The sequence below is a fragment of the Convolutriloba macropyga genome, chromosome 15 (assembly GCF_964194025.1).
Source record: "Convolutriloba macropyga chromosome 15, txConMacr16.3, whole genome shotgun sequence".
NCBI lineage: Eukaryota > Metazoa > Xenacoelomorpha > Acoela > Convolutidae > Convolutriloba > Convolutriloba macropyga.
The window spans coordinates 35,053,597-35,070,278 of NC_134482.1; the positions used below are offsets into that span (position 1 = coordinate 35,053,597).

General features: G+C 39.5%; 1 protein-coding gene across 1 annotated transcript in view; it reads right to left on the reverse strand.

Annotated features, from left to right (window-relative positions):
• The window catches only part of LOC142354753 (uncharacterized), a 255,263-nt gene extending 239,514 nt beyond the window's left edge, over positions 1 to 15,749 (reverse strand). The window contains exon 1 of the mRNA XM_075407136.1: positions 15,575 to 15,749. Within this exon, the coding sequence (XP_075263251.1) occupies positions 15,575 to 15,653 (79 nt within the window). The 5' untranslated portion in view covers positions 15,654 to 15,749. The remainder of the gene's footprint in view (positions 1 to 15,574) is intronic.
• Between the last annotated feature and the right edge of the window lie 933 nt (positions 15,750 to 16,682).

Here is a 16,682-nt window from a genome sequence, read left to right on the forward strand (position 1 = left end):
TGACGTGAGAAGAAGAAACCAAGAGAGGCCAAGTTGTTTGCTTTACCTGTCTTTTGCATGTTTGTCGACTCCACATCTCTCGACGAGGAACCTGACAACCTCCAAGTGTCCCTCGGCAGCTGAGATGTGGAGAGCAGTGCGACTGTCGTAGTCCTTCTGGTTCAGATCCACTCCTTGTAAAGAGAATCGTCTGAATGCAGAAATGTCTCCTTGAAGAGCTGAGAACATTATGCTGATCAGGTTCATCTGAAACCCAGCAAAGAGAAATTTTCCAATCGGTCTCGACTCACACGACTTATTTTTTGGTTAAAATTCCTACGTGTGAGAATGTATGGAACGCTTATGCAGTCCAACTTGATCTAAAATAATGTCTGTTAAAATTTCTCCAAAATTTTCTGCATACCTTTCAATAAACGAAACTAGCTTGACATAAGTTTCCATGTCATCGTACCCATCGTAATTGTTGTTCCAACCTTCAATGGAAGTCAGAAAATTTATGCTAGTTGCGGTTTTCTATGCTATAGTTGCTAGATGCGTCAGTTTCGGCAAATCAATTTTATTTTTCGTTGAGAGACAAAAGTTAAATCCTCAAAAACTCCAAAATTCTTTGATAAAAAACGTTCAGAGGCTAAAAAAATGGGGAGAATGTTTTGAATCTCTCACTATCGAAAATGTTGAGAACCTGTTACCATCAAAAATGAGGAAAATGTTCAAAAACCCGTTACTCTCCATAAATATTGAAAGACAACAGAAACGAACGACAGCCGATGGATCAACGTTACTATAGTCTGCGTAAAACTGGGGAGGGGAAATTTCATTGTAGATTGCGTAGGATGATCAATAAATTAATAAAGGACTTGAAATGACGGTTATATGGGTCTCTTCAACTGAACACAAAAATGAGCAATAAAGCTGACAAAATCAGACTTTCGAAGTTTCAATTTATTCAAACGTATAGTAATCCAACAACGTATAAGCATCATTAACGTATTAAGATTACGACGATCATAGCAACAAGTGGTTTTTTAGACGGCAATTTTTGATGCCCATTTGGCCGGTATTTTGTCTAATAACGCATTAGTTCAATGCCAGTCACCATTTTGTACCAATGAATTCAAAAAGCCGAAAACATTGAGCCGAATCATGTCTTATTTGATAGGTCTTATGATTAGATTTACTTGAAATTATGTTAATTGCACTTTTTCCGAGCTTTGTACGTAAATTGGAACGTATTTTATTCAATTCGATTGCTTAATTAAATACTGGATTCTGATTGGCTAATAATCTCTCGCTTTAAATCTATTTAGTTACTAACATCCTCCGGCCCAGAAGAAGATGCTGGGAGAATGGGTACTAATTTCACAAGCGGGCGAACGAGCGATCCGGAGGACGTGCGCAATACGGCGGAGCGTGCGACGCTGTCGGAACCGTAACGAAGTTCAGTGATCCGAGCAGTGGGGTAGTAACCCCTTGGGTTGGTCTCTTCAACTACCCAAACCAAATCACCGGTCTTAAGGTTATGCTCGGCAGGCGTCTGCCACTTGGAACGTCGGTTCAACGCCGGTACGTATTCTTTGATCCAACGAGACCAAATAGCGTTAGCGTAAGACTGCGCGCGGGCGTAACGTTTACGGTGATCAAACTCATCTGCGCCAATGATGGACGGGAGACAACGTGCTTGGTTACCGAGGAGAAAGTGGTTAGGTGTTAATGCGCCTAAGTCGGACGGGTCGGCGCTTACGGGCGTTAACGGACGTGAATTAAGTGCATGTTCGACCAGACAAAAAGTGGTACTTAAAACCTCATCTGTGAGGCGACGTATTCCAAGGATTGTGTAAAGTACGCGCTTGAAACTACGTACTAGCCTCTCCCAGATGCCACCTTGGTGTGGCGCACTGGGCGGATTGAACCTCCACTTGATGCCTTTGTGGGCAAGTTCCACAGCGATGTTGATGGTGTTCCACTTTTCGATGTTCTCGCGTAGTTCTTTTTCCGCGCCAACAAAGTTAGTGCCATTGTCTGACCAAATAATGGCCGGTGTACCCCGACGGGAGACGAACCGCTCCACTCCCATTACACACGAACTGGCGTCCATGGACGGAACGATTTCAACATGAACGGCACGAGTAGTTAAGCATGTGAAGAGGAAACCCCACCTCTTCTCGGTAGTCCGACGTACAGTAACGTAAAATGGGCCGACGTAGTCGACCCCGGTGTTCGTGAAGGGAGGAGACTGGTATGCGAGTCTTTCTACTGGGAGGTCAGCCATAAGGGGTTGAATAGTGGCAGCGCGGAACATTCTGCACGTGACGCAGTTGGATTTAATTGAACGCAGTGAGGATCGTAATTTGAGGATGGTATAACGTTCTTGTACTTTAGCCCGCAGGTAATCAATACCCTGATGATGATGTTTAACGTGCGTGTGCCTGAGGAACAACTTTACAAATGCATGGCGTGCGTCCAGAACGATAGGATGTTTTACATCAAAGTCAACTTCGACCAACCGCTTGATGCGGCCTGCCGATCGGATTAGACGATTTGGCCCAATAAAGGGAGAAAACGGGGCAATACGGCTACTCCGTTTAACGGGTTTGTTTTCGAGAAGATCTTTTCTCTCTGCATTGAATGACTCCCCTTGCACAAGATACTGGAGATGACGCTCGGCTTTGTCAAGCTCCGTGGGGTCTATGATGCTACCATCGACATTACGGTAGCATTCGTGAGAAGGTAACAAGCGGAGTACGTACGCTGTTATCCGTAGCAACTTCTGATAAGAACTGTACTTATCGAAGGGAATTAGTTGCGAGGGCGGTTCCTTAGTTGACTTGGTTACGGATGCGGCCAATGATGTATTTGTTTCATCAGTTTCCTTTGTTACTATACCGAGTTTGATGTTATTAACTACTTCAGTGCTTGGTTCGAACGGGAATTGCTTGGTTCTTAAGAAATCTGGGCCTCTCACCCAGCTACTTGATTGCAAAACCTCAGCGGACATACCACGAGTGCCAGCATCTGCCGGATTATCGCTTGAGGCAACGTGGTTCCATTCGTCAACGCTAGTGTGTTCTAAGATTTCGCAAACACGGTTTGCAATAAATATTGGGTGCTTGGTTGCAGAGTTAAGCCATTGCAAGACAGTAGTGCTGTCGGTCCACATGAAAACCCTGTTGACGTTTACTGTGAGAGCTCGACAGATATCTTGTTTCAATCGAGCGGCCAGAAGCGCTGCCTGTAATTCCAGCTTTGGAACAGTCATGACCTTCATAGGTGCTACGCGAGCTTTACCCAGGACAAACGCAAGCTCCGTTTGGGGCCCACTCGAAGTAGTTACTTGAGCTCGGAGAAATGCAACGGCACTGAAAACTTCTTGTGAACTATCGCCAAACATGTGTAGTTCCAGGTGTTCAAAGTTTCCGGAAAAGTAGCTCCTTGGTATAGTGATTGCGGCAAGCTTGGGTAGTTCTACACTCCATTCGAGGAACCTTTCAACAGTGTCTTTTGGTAATTCTTCATCCCAGTGCTGCCCGCTGACACGCCAGATGTCCTTTAGTAACAATCGGGCACCAACAGTAAATGGTGCTACTAGGCCGATGGGATCAAACACCTTAGACACTAGGCTCAATACCAAGCGTTGTGTTAAAGACTTAGTTACTGTACTGGAGGTACCCCGACTCACAACTAGAGTATCATTGTTGTGATCCCATTTCAACCCAAGCACGTGCGAAGATTCCTCCTTAGATGAGGCAATTACTTTTGGTTCGGTGGACTGAGGTGACCCATCAATTCGATCAGCCAGATCTGGTACATTGCTTACAAACTTAGTAAGCTTGAACCCACCGAGATGGAGAAGATGCACCAACTCCTTCGATCTTTTGAGAGCCCTCTCAGGTGACTCCACCGAATCCAGGTAATCGTCCATGTAGAAGTTTTCTAGGACGGCTTTGGTTGCTTCCGGGTACTGACTGGCATTGTCTCGGGCCGTGCGTTGCAGTGCATAGTTAGCGCATGTGGGCGAGTCTTTAGCCCCGAATATATGGCGCGTGTATTGATACACTACAACATTTGTTGTGGGGTCCTCCCGCCACAAAAAACGCAGTGATGGCTGGTCCCAATCAGGGACACCCACTTGGAGGAACATACCCTCGATATCTGCGGACACGGCAAACTGGTGCTGACGGAATCTAAGTAGTACGTGGATTAGGTTTTGGAGGAGGTCGGGCCCAGTGAGCAAAGATTTATTCAAAGAAGTACCGTGGAACTTTGCTGCACCATTTAATACCCTACGCACTTTCCCCGGTTTGCTCGGATTGATTACGGGATGATGTGGTAGGTACCACTCTCTATCCGACCGCTGCTCTACTTTGTGAGCATCAGGGACTGTGATCAAGTAACCTTTTTCCAAGTCTTCACGGATGGTATTAGCATAAGTTTCTTTCAATGATGTATCTCTCGATAGCCGCTTTTCGAGAGACTTGAGCTGTGCTAGTGACGAAAAGTAGTTATTCGGGAGCTGGATGTTGTCATCAGCCCATAACATACCGACATCGTATCTTTGGCCGTTATGGAAAGTTGTTGCTTCAAGTATTTCCTGCGCGCGAGCATCCGCTGCGGATCGTGGGTCAACTTGCTTCAACGCGCCGTACGATTCCATATCGTACCAAGATTTAACCTGACAAGCTAATTCAAAATCCTGTTCAATATTGGCATTGAAATACACCGAGACTAAACTTGAACTTGACGGGAGTGGGCCACTTAGAACCCAACCTATGGGCAAGTGGACAGCGAACGGTGAGCACTTTTCGTCGGCTGAAAAATACTCTAACGGGCGGATGGCATGGTAGACATCCTGTCCAAGAATCATCTCAATGTCTCCATAGCTATATCTAACTGGATCTAGAACTGCCAAATGTGGGTACGTTTCTTGCATGGACTTGACGTCAATGATGTCGGAACCTACGTTTAATGTATCCCTCACGTAGGGACGCACTGTGAATGCTTCGAAGTCTTGATCTTTATGAGGTGTCACAGTCAATTGAACCACCTTAGTGTCTATGACTTCTTCCGTATTTATACCCTTGACGGTCAGTTTTAATGCGGTACCCTGCAAACCGAGTCTAGCTGCGAGACTATCGGACACCCAAGAGTTACTGCAAGCGGTATCGCATAAAACCAACGCCGTAGTACTAAGACCAGAAGAATTAGTAACTTTCAGTTCCGTGACCTGAAGGAGGCCTTTGACATCCGTCACGGAAGACAAAGTGGTTGTTTTGCTTGGTTGCTGTTGACCAGTAGATGGCCTACTTGTACCTGCGTTCGACTTCGAAGTATCGATGTTGTTGTTTGTTGAGGGTTTAGCTGGAAAAACCCTTTCAGCTCCATGAAGTAAGGTGTTATGGGAGCTGTTGCAACCATCTTTCCTACACTTACGGGGACTTGGGCATTGCCTAAACATGTGTTTATCACGCAAACAAGAGAAACAGAGCTTTGCCTCAGCCACGACCTTGGCTCTCTGTGTGGGGGTCTTTTCCTTAAAGACACGGCATTCCCACAACCGGTGGCTGCCTTTGCATACAATGCAACTAGAGATTGATGTTGACGGAGATCTCTGTTGCGGCTTAAAGTTACTCTTCTGTTGCGTATTTGCAGCAAATGCCTTTGAAGCAACTTTTGATCTGGTTACTGAGTTGTTGGTATCCTCAGTCCTTGCTTTAAGTGCGGTAGTCTTCATTAAATCGTGCGCTTCGGCCTTCTCTTTTAACCAATCGTTGAAATCAAGAAGAGTAGGTTTCACCCAATGCTTTTTGACCGTGAAGAGTGACCATGACTCCTTCATATTGGGTGGTAGCTTCTGTACGGCGGTGTTGAGAAGCGCAGCGCTCTTTAAATCTGAATCGTATGACAGCGATTTAAATACCCCGACAAGACTTGAAATGCACCCCGAGTAGTTAATGATGTTATCGCTATTGTGCATCTTCAATGGTGGAAAGCTGTTGAGTTTGTCCAAATGTGCACTTACGACCGCCTGTGGTTGGCCAAATTTACGTTCTAAGGTCCTCAGTGCGTCTTTGTACATTGCGCCGCAGTAGGCGAACTCAGCTATAGCTGTTTTAGCTTTACCTGTAACGAGGGTCTTAAGGTATGTCAACTTTACATCATCAGTTAAGGACTGAGAGTCAATTGCGCTTTTAAACTGACCATACCATTCGTGCCACTGTAGAGGATCCCCACTGTATTGTGACAACTTCCATTCGGGTAGTGGGTCATTCCTCTTGCTAGATAAGGCGTCAGTGAATGCCTTAATCAAGCTTGCATTTTCAGATGCTGGCGCTGGAGGCGTGGGATGCGGTGGGCCACCCCAACACAATGGTATCGGAGCAGTATGCCCGTATGTTGGATGTATAACCGGCGTGACGAAAGGTGGCACGATGTTAGTAGTTGTACTAAAGGGGTTAACAGGGATGCTACAGTTAGCTGCGTAGTTGCTTTTTGGATTATGTTGTGCACTCATTTGCAAGATGGGATGGATGATGGTGGGGTCAGCTGTGGTTGGGGGTAGGTTCGGTTGAATGTTTTTGAAGACGGTTGCATTATTTGTCGCCTGATTTACGTTTGTGGGGTTATTCTGAGGAAATCTCCACAAGTTTAAATCGGGGTTACGATTAAGGGGAAGTTTGGGTGCGGTTGGGCATGGTAACAGGCGGGCTTGAGGTGAATGGACAATGTTTTGTTGTGGAATGTTGGGGACGGGTAAGTATGTTGCTGTGCTTGCTGGAGCGGGCGACGGAATCACGGGAGGCTGAGGAATAAATAATTGTTGAGGCGGGAATACGGGAGGCGGGTTCGCTAGTGGGTTTACAGGTGGAGGGACCTTATGCGGGGAATGGGCAATAGGGACTTGTGTTCGGTGTGGAATGTTACTTTGAGTTAGATTCTGTTGTTGTTGAACATGAGGCATTGACATATGTAATTGACAAGGTACACTGGAGCTTTTTGGACCCAAGAACTGATTTACCTGTGGGTTTGCTGAAAAATCAGGTACGAAAATGGAGTTCATTGGTGCCATAACGGGTGTTGGTGGCCGGGGAGGTTGCATAGGTGGATGAGGTGGTGGGGGTTCGACATTTTGTACGTCGACTGGTATTTGGTTCACTTGGTTCACCTTACCACTGCCTGAGGGACTATGTGCTCGCTCAACCCTTTGATCACTGAGTGATTGTTGTAGTTGAGCCTGGAGGTATTCCCGATACAAAGCTTCTTGCTGAGCAATAGAAATTGCAACTCCTGGCCGTGTGTACTGAGAAAGCATTTCAAGGTGATTCAAGTTACCGGCAACATTATTTGTGTTTTCTGGAGGATTACTATGGGCAGTATCTTGAACAGGGGGGTCAGCGGTTGCTGAACCAGGACGAGAAAAATTTAACTCACTTGTGGCACTCAATGACTTACCTGCTGGAACAGAATTTACCCAATCCTGAACAAGTCTCTGACTTCTATCTGATCCCCTATCTTTAAGCAAATTCAGTTCACTTGAGTGGTGACTAAACAATGAATGATTATCCATTAATTCAGCCTCATCTAGTTTAGCTGCGGCGACACGCTGGCGGTGGTCTTCCTCTAATTCTTGAATTGCCATCTGCTCCAATTGTATTTCAAGCTCTTTTTTTCTCATGGCAATTTCGTGTTTTTGTTTAGCGAGGCGCATGGCAGCTTGTTCTTGTTTCTCGGCCTCTTCGCGTTTTAGTTTTGCCATTAGAAAGTCATGTTTACGCTGGCTAGACATTGACGATGCTGTTCGACGTGAACTTCTCTTCGACTGCCCTTGAGGGTTAACGCCCTCATATACGGTGTCTCGGTGAGTAACTGAGTCAATATAGCTTCTAGCCGCAAGCAAGAAATTATCATTGTTTTTAGTTACATCATCCAACCATTGCTCAAGGACAAGGTAAATTGATTCTGGGTTCTCGGCTTTACTGGCCAAGTCAAATAGTTCTTCATTTTTCTCCACCAGTTTACTGAAGACATCCTTCAACTTAGAAACCAAGCGTTCAACCTTAACCCTCCTGTCTTGACGATCTATGGCATCTGTGATGTCCTTATGGATGTTACGTAACTCAGATTCCAGATTAGATCTTGCATTAAAGAGCTTTTTCAATTTATCTTGCTGTTCGGTCATGATATTGAAATGGCTAGTTTATCAATGTAGGGTAACTTTCGAACAAACACGTGGAATGCGGGTTATACCGAACCCAAATGACGACGACTTGATAATCAAGACGTCGAAGAGCAGAAAAGAAGTTACCGAGTAATGAATTACTCGGCGAAAGTGAGTAAGAAATTATAGAGTGCGTCTAACGTGCTTGAAAGCAACGTGAGACTAAACAGGAACACAGGCAACCGGGTAAAGAGGACTGGGTGGACGAAGCACGACGAAACGGGAAACGAAGCGGACGGGGCGGGAAGGACGGGCGAACGGCGGGCAACGCAACAGGGAACGGAACGGAACTGGCGAAAACGCGGGTAGTAAACGGGCGACGCAACGGACGGGACGGAAACGCTGAACGAGCGACGCACGAAGAAACAGGAAACGAGACGGACAGAACGGAGGCGTTGAGCGAGTAGTACGCAACGAAACGGAAAGGCGGGTCGGAACGGGCGGGAGACGATTACGCAGCGAGCGGGGAGGTCGGGAACCACTATGCTAGCAGACCACAGCCACAAACTCAACCACACAAACTAGCCGTAACTCCAGAACAAACTTAAGTCACACCCTAGGAAGGAGGAGAGATGCTACTGCAAGAGACAAACTAGCACAAGTCATTATGGGGCTTAATATGCAAATAACGAACTAATTTACGGCAAAGCTGTAGTATACTAAATGGATGAAAAGAGCAAGAAATTTACTAGCCGTAACTCTAGAATAAACTTAAGTCACACCCTAGCAATATTCAAACCTAAACAACCGATCAGCATACCAACAATATTAAACAAACTACAGCAAAAGTTAATTAATATGCAGCGCTTTTGTAGTCTATGAAAGCTGGAAAAGTGAAGAAACAATCTAGCCGTAACTCCAGAATAAACTTAAGTCACACCCTAGAAGGCAAAACCCTAAACCAACTAACATTCATACAGTTACACGCAAACATACAGCAGCAAAAATCAATATACTACAACAGGAAGGCTAGTAAATTAGTAAAGTTGAAAAGTCGAAGAGCAATCCAGCCGTAACTCGAGAATAAACATAAGTCACACCCTAGAAAGCTGTAAGACCTGAACAACAAACCAGCATACTAGCATACTCAACATACTACAGCAAAAACAATAACATACTTCATCACATATGACGTACTATACCGAAATCCGGAAAAGTAGCGTAAGAATACGAAAAGCGAAGTTTTGGGAGAGCGACGTTATTGAGAAAAAAAACGAAACGCGGAGAATTGAAAAGTTAAAGGACGAAAAGGACGCAGACGGAACGGTACATAAACGAGCGACGAAAAAAAATTATGGTGATTCGATAATTTTTTTTTGTTGGCCGGAGGTTGTGCAAATTTTCACAACTTTTTTTTGTGTTAATTGAGTTTCACTCAAATTACGAACCTTCTTGCTGAAAAATTGATTTTTTGACAAATTTGTCAAAATTTTATACTTTTGTTCATTTTTTTCTATTTTTGGTCAACATTTCTGCAATTTTTTGAATACGGAACGGTAATCCAGTAAATTGGACGGTTTTATGCCTGAAAGTACGGTTTTTTCAATATTCTATATTGATATTCTATGTTTTTGATTTGCATCAAAATTGACCAAAAATTTTCAAAATTGGACAAATTAGCATAATTTTCTCTCAATTTTCCCTTTATCAGAGGTTATTCTTTGATATACGAACCGACTAAATCAATTTTCTCGGCTTTTTGGTAAATCTACCAAAAATTTTCAAAATCGATGTTATTTCGTGTCAAAATTTACTTGTAGGGGGTTAATGGTGACGTTTCACGGATGATTTTCACGGATTTATTTGATTATACAACCCCTCAAAATATTTCTGAAAAATATCGGGGGTTGGGTTCCTTTGCCGTCTAATTTATTCTTTCATTACTTCACTACAAAAGGAAAATAAAACGTTTTGGCTCTGTCTTACAGTTTTTTTGTCATTGCAGTTTACTGTGACTTTTTGCTCCAATCTTGCATTCACCGTCGGTTGTCGCCAATAGCGTCTTTTTTCACTGTTAGAATGTGCACTGTTGAAATGTACAGTGACAATCTTGTCACTCTCGACCTGCTCCACAGCGCTATTTGGTGGACGAAGTGACGATAATGATAAAGAAATGAAATTTGATTTTTTTTTTCGTAGAAAAATTAATCCAAACTAAGCGAAATGAAGGCAATTGTACTCCTGTTTTGTTCGCATCCGATGCACCTTGATAAAGGCTCAAAATACATTCTAAAAAATTTAGTTATATCACACCAATTAGACTGATTCGTTTTCATTTAAATCCCGTCATGCGGTATCATGATAATGCTGGTAATTTAGAATAAAGAAGTTTCGATTCATTCTTTTTGTCATATAACACATTAATGCAACGTATTAACGACAAATCAAAGTATTGACGACAAATCAACGTTCGCTTAAATTCGATATTCGAAATCCCGGGTCGCGGCACCAAAATAAAGCTGACAAAATCAGACTTTCGAAGTTTCAATTTATTCAAACGTATAGTAATCCAACAACGTATAAGCATCATTAACGTATTAAGATTACGACGATCATAGCAACAAGTGGTTTTTTAGACGGCAATTTTTGATGCTCATTTGGCCGGTATTTTGTCTAATAACGCATTAGTTCAATGCCAGTCACCATTTTGTACCAATGAATTCAAAAAGCCGAAAACATTGAGCCGAATCATGTCTTATTTGATAGGTCTTATGATTAGATTTACTTGAAATTATGTTAATTGCACTTTTTCCGAGCTTTGTACGTAAATTGGAACGTATTTTATTCAATTCGATTGCTTAATTAAATACTGGATTCTGATTGGCTAATAATCTCTCCCTTTAAATCTATTTAGTTACTAACAGCTTGGTTTCAGCAATATTGTTTGGCATTTAACTATTTATAGACGCTGCAAAAACACCATGCTGGGGATATTTAAAGGAAGGAATTAAAAATCGAACTCCATACATAATTTAGTCTTAGTTTAAAGTTTTTCATGTTTAGTTTACCATTATAAGGTCAGCTGCAATTCATTAAAAGCAACAAAATTATAAAAATGACGCCTATTCATCTGTATCGATTTAGAAAATAGTTAATAGCTCTATAAATTATAGTTTCCTTCCATTGTTTGCTTAAAAAAAGTGTATATATAAGCGCAATTTTTGTTTTTTATTCTATCTCACCATTCTCAATCATCATCTCGATATATTATTAAAGTATTTCCAATAAATCTCTTAATTCTATACTAAAAATCATCCTCTTCGTCTCTCTTTCTTGCAAAATTCATTTTTATAACACAGCTAAAATGCACTCATTTCGTCTGAGACAGCCCATAACCTAACAGAAAGTCAGCGCTCCAATATTAATTCTGTTTTTTCACTGGTTGAAAGAAAACAAAACTTTAATTAATGAAACTTTTTGCTTCAAGATTTTACTTTTTTCCAAAACGAATGGCTGAAAAGTTAGTTGATTATTCGTTCAAATGAGTTCCAGAGCAGTAAATAAATTTGGGATTAATCAAAGTTTCTTGTTTGATTTCAAATAATAGAAAAAAAACTGAAATCTCAAACGTATTGTTAGCATCTTATTTCCTTTCTATCTGAAAATGAAATATCCTCAAGTCTTGCAGCTCAAAACTCTGCGTGAAGTGTTTGAATTTCTAATTAAGATAGGTCAAGATTAATTTCAGCACATTTATGGAGATATGTCCACACTGTATATATCCAGATGTTTTTCCTTGAATAGAGTTTAAAACATTGGCTGTGTTAGTTGAAGAAGGATACAGAAAATTATGTGAGAATCCGGACAAAAACTGTTGCTCTCTAACGTTTACAAGACAACAGTGAATTTCCTTGTTTTTTTTGCCATTTGGATACATTTGGGGTGGTGGAGTTTAATAAATATTAGAGATATTGTCTGTCTACACACTAAATAAAGTTAAGGTAATTTTACCTTAAAAAACATCCTAACTCACCTTAACAGTTAAGGTAGATTTGCCTTTCCTTAACTCACCTTAACTAACCCTAACTTTACCTGAAATTTACCTGAAAAGTTAAGGCCTCACTACCTTAAAAAAACCTTAAATTTTACTCTCACTTCCCTTAAAATTACCTTAAATAATTACCTTAAAATTACCTTAAAAATCCCTTAACTTTGCCTTAACTAAACCTGATATTTACCTTAAAAATAGGGTAAGTTAGGGTGAAAAATTAAGGTAAGTTAGGGTAAAGTTAGGGTAAATTTACCACCACAGTTAGGGTAATTATTTAAGATAATTTTAAGGGAAGTTACGGTAAAATTAAGGTCTTTGTTAAGAGGGTGAGGCCTTAACTTTTTATGTAGAGTTCAGGTAAAGTGAAGGTAAAATCTGCTGGACTTAAGGCAAGTAAAGATAAGTTCAGGTAGAGTACAGGTAGGGCAATTCTACCTTAACCGGTTAAGGTATAAAAATTTGAGGTAAAATTACCTTAAAAGGGCAAAAGTTAAGGTTGAAAAATTTAAATGCAACCATGTCGGAAATATTTCCTCCAGTCAATTTATGAACCGACTATTGAGAAAACCATTTCCAGTATACTGTAATTTTTAAGTGAATCTCAGCTCAGTATGCACATAGTACACACCTTATACAGGACCACCATCGAGACTAAGGCCCCGAACTATTGGAGAGCACTAATAGGATGCGCGGCAAAACCGGATCCATAGAGGACCGGGTGTACTGAACTTGCGCTGAAACTTTTTTAGAAAATGCGCTGAAGTTTTATTGTTTTCACGTTTCCTCAAAAGCGCTGAAATTTATCTACTGATGTGCTGAACTTGCGCTAAAACTTTGTAAGAAATGCGCTGAAAAAAAGTGCCGAAGCTTTTGCATGAATTGTACCCAAAATGCACTGAAATTATGTAAGAAGTGCGCTGAAGATGCGCTGAACTTTCGAATTGTTAGCGCCTTTTCAAAGTTTCAGCGCATACAGTGCTTTCCTTACATAATTTCAGCGCATTCAGCGCACTTCGACACAAGAAATGCGCTGAAACGGCGCTAACATCCCGACCCGGGCTCATTAATAATTGTTTTACAGTACTTTTACAATAATTTAAGGTAATTTTACTGCAGAATGTAAAAAATAAAGTTCAATTTTTTTAAGGTAATTTTACCTTAACAGAGTTAACGTAAATTTTTACCTTAAACCGAGTTAATGTAAAAATAAGGTAAACTTTACCTTAACTCTACCTTATCAACGGTTTACCTTAACATTATTTAGTGTTTAAATAGTCCTCAAATTAAAATATATTCATTTGTTATGTTTAACTATAACACAAAATATTTCAACAAACTCTTCGTTAAGTGTTGGACTCTTCAGAAAACTTTTTTTTTACTTTTTCTGATGTTTTGTTGCAATCCCTTGATCAAATTATTGCGGACAAAACTTATGGAAACAATTGAATGTTTGATTTTTGACAAATATTTTTATATTAGTTAGTTATACAATATGTTGAAAATTATACGTTAAGAATTTGTATTTTTGTTGAACGCAAAGGGCGCATAAAATTGCTACATTGGTTTCTAATCAAGTTATGCAGTTTTAAAAGTTTTTTCCGTTTGATTTTCTCCATCATTATATTTGGCATCAGATATTCAGTTTACTGGTTAAGTTATCATATGGAGAAAAATTGATTATATTTGCATATCTAAAAAAGGGTTATCTTTCAAAAGTGTTAGATAAACTATATACCATCAGTACACCGTTTTTGCTCAAATTTTGATACAATTAAAAAACCTCTGCAAAATTCGTTTTATTGTTAATTCAAAATTTTCAATTTTCTGTTTTCTTACCGAAACCTACAGGTATAAAGTTCAATTGTTTTGTAAAACCCGATATTTTTTGAAGTGATACGAACGTTGCCATTCTTTTCCTACAAAATACACCCAAACAAAAGTAGAATTGTCCTTAGTATAAATTTTTCTCTTTTGATTTTCTCGAAGATAAAAAGAGAATGAAAAGTTTCGATAATTTAGCTATTGTAATCCAGAAATTTTGCAGTCTTCGAAAAGCAGACCGCAACATTTTTCAGATACTTCAAGAAACTTCAGTTAAATATATATTGAAAATTTGTTGTCATGTACACAGGATATCGTTTAGACAAGGTAAATATGTGCAGGTTATCTTATCTAATTTTATGTGCCCATAAAATTTTAAGTCTAAAGCTGATCGGAGAATTAGAACACATGGACACTGACGTGTTACACTCCTTTTACTTCAAAAAGTAATCATATCGTTTTCGATTTATTCTTCCCAAGAAATCAGAGAGAAGTAATATGGTATCAAAAAACGCGCCATTAAAGTGACAATAAAAAACAGTAGCCACACTGGTTTCAATTCTTTAAGAAAAAGGGATCAATTGTTTTACCCGAATAATTTCTTCCCAGCAAAAGACGGAAATGGCTGCAAAGAAGTGTTCACTTTACGAGCGATATTCAACGTTAATGGGTCGAAAAAATTACAAATCTTAAAAATTAAAAATTCGTGAAAATTGTCGTTCATTTTAAGTTTTTGTTGGATAAATTAATACAACAGCTGTTTGAAACAGAATTTTCACGATCGAATTCAGTTCCGAAAAAATAATCTCAACAGTAAAATGATTCAATCTTTATTTTCAAGTATTTGGGCTCTTTTTTGAACACATTCACAGCAAAAGAATCAATTTCAGCGACTCTGTCCCTATTATTTGTCAGTTTTTTCCTATTAACAGGACAATTTAGCTTAATTGAAAAAAATAAGTATATCTTTGGATAAAAATCAGATATTTCCGATCAATTTTTTCTCAAAGCTAAGACAAAATATTTTCCTAATTCCACGCCAAAAACTAGTTTAGTTGTCGGTCAAGTACATTGATTAGAAAAAAGTCTTGTGTTGAAAAAGTTGCTAAAAATTGTTTTCCTTTTTCCTTTAGAAGCTCTGATGAAGTTTCGTTGCTTTCTGTCTAATTAATTCCTACATAAGAAGCAGTCACTATGAAATGAAATCTTTGTAATTAATATTTACGGTTCAACAGTTGCCATTTTTTATTCAGGCTAAAACCTATTTTTTGAAAATTGGCGAATTGTTGATATGTCATTTTTTGTGGTAATATCCTAAAAGCAGCTTCTCTGCCACAAGTCGCAAAAATAAAAATTGATCACTAGAATCATATATAGTTCTGGTTGTGTTCATTGTGTAAGCATTGAGCTTTTAAGTTGGTTATAAATTAAGACGCGCAGGAAATTTTGAAGCTCACGCAAATTACCGATCATTCTTGCCTTATTTGTTCTCCAATTTTAGCTTCAAACGATGGACTTAAGTTGACAAATTGCACACTGAACTTTCTTACCTTCTTTTGAGACCGATTTTCCTTCAATCAAAGTCCCGGAGAGACAAAAGACAGCCAACAGGCACATTATTCCATTCATATTGACTGAAAATTTGCAATTGGAGCAAAAAACAAAAATTGGATCTATTTTTTTCAACTGGGTGTTGTAAGAACGAAGTGATAACGGAAACCGTAATTTCTGCCAACAAACTTGTAATATACTCATTGAATATCAGCTTAGCTTCAATTTGGTTTCCTAAGTTTTTGCCTGAGTTTCATCTGTTTAATTGAGACGCACTATTAGCACAGTTTTTGGACGTTTACAATATAGCTGACTGCTCTCTTTCAACTTCACGCAGATACGATACATCGAAACAAGAAACGCATTATATTGCTTTTAGTGTAACACATCATCAATTCCGAGGCTCAGAAACCAGGTTTTGTTTTGTGAGAAAGTTGTCTTAAAAACATCTTGAGAAACTTGCAAAATTTCTACTGATCTTGTTTACCATCTTTTTAACCGGTTTTCCCCTTGATAACACTCTCATTGATTTTGAGAACAGCTTCATTTAGACTTGCTTGTTTTTTGTAGGTAAGTTTGCCTTGGGCTTCATCTGTTTAATTGAAGCGCTCCGCTAACACAGTTTTGTGACTGTTTGCAATATAGCTGACTGCTATCTTTTAATTTTCACGTAGATTTGATATGAGTTGAAATCGAAAACGCTTTATAATATACTAAGTGATACACGTCTCTAATTCAGAGGCTCAAAGATCAGGTTCTCTTGTTTGACCACTTGTGTTAAAAACATCTCGAGAATTTTTCCAGCGTTTTAGAAAAAAAGGAGACCAAAATTTAGCGAAAGATTTTTGTGCGAGCACTTTTCAACTTGTTCAATTTTTAAGAATTTCAAAATGCACTGAAAGCAACTAATTCGACCCTATTTATTGGTTTTGATTTTTATTACCCCAATTATGGTATTTTGAAACAAATCATTTCAATATATATATATATATATATATATATATATATATATATATATATATATACATACATATATATATATATATATATATATATATATATATATATGTATATATAATATACAATTTATATTGTTTTTTATAGTTT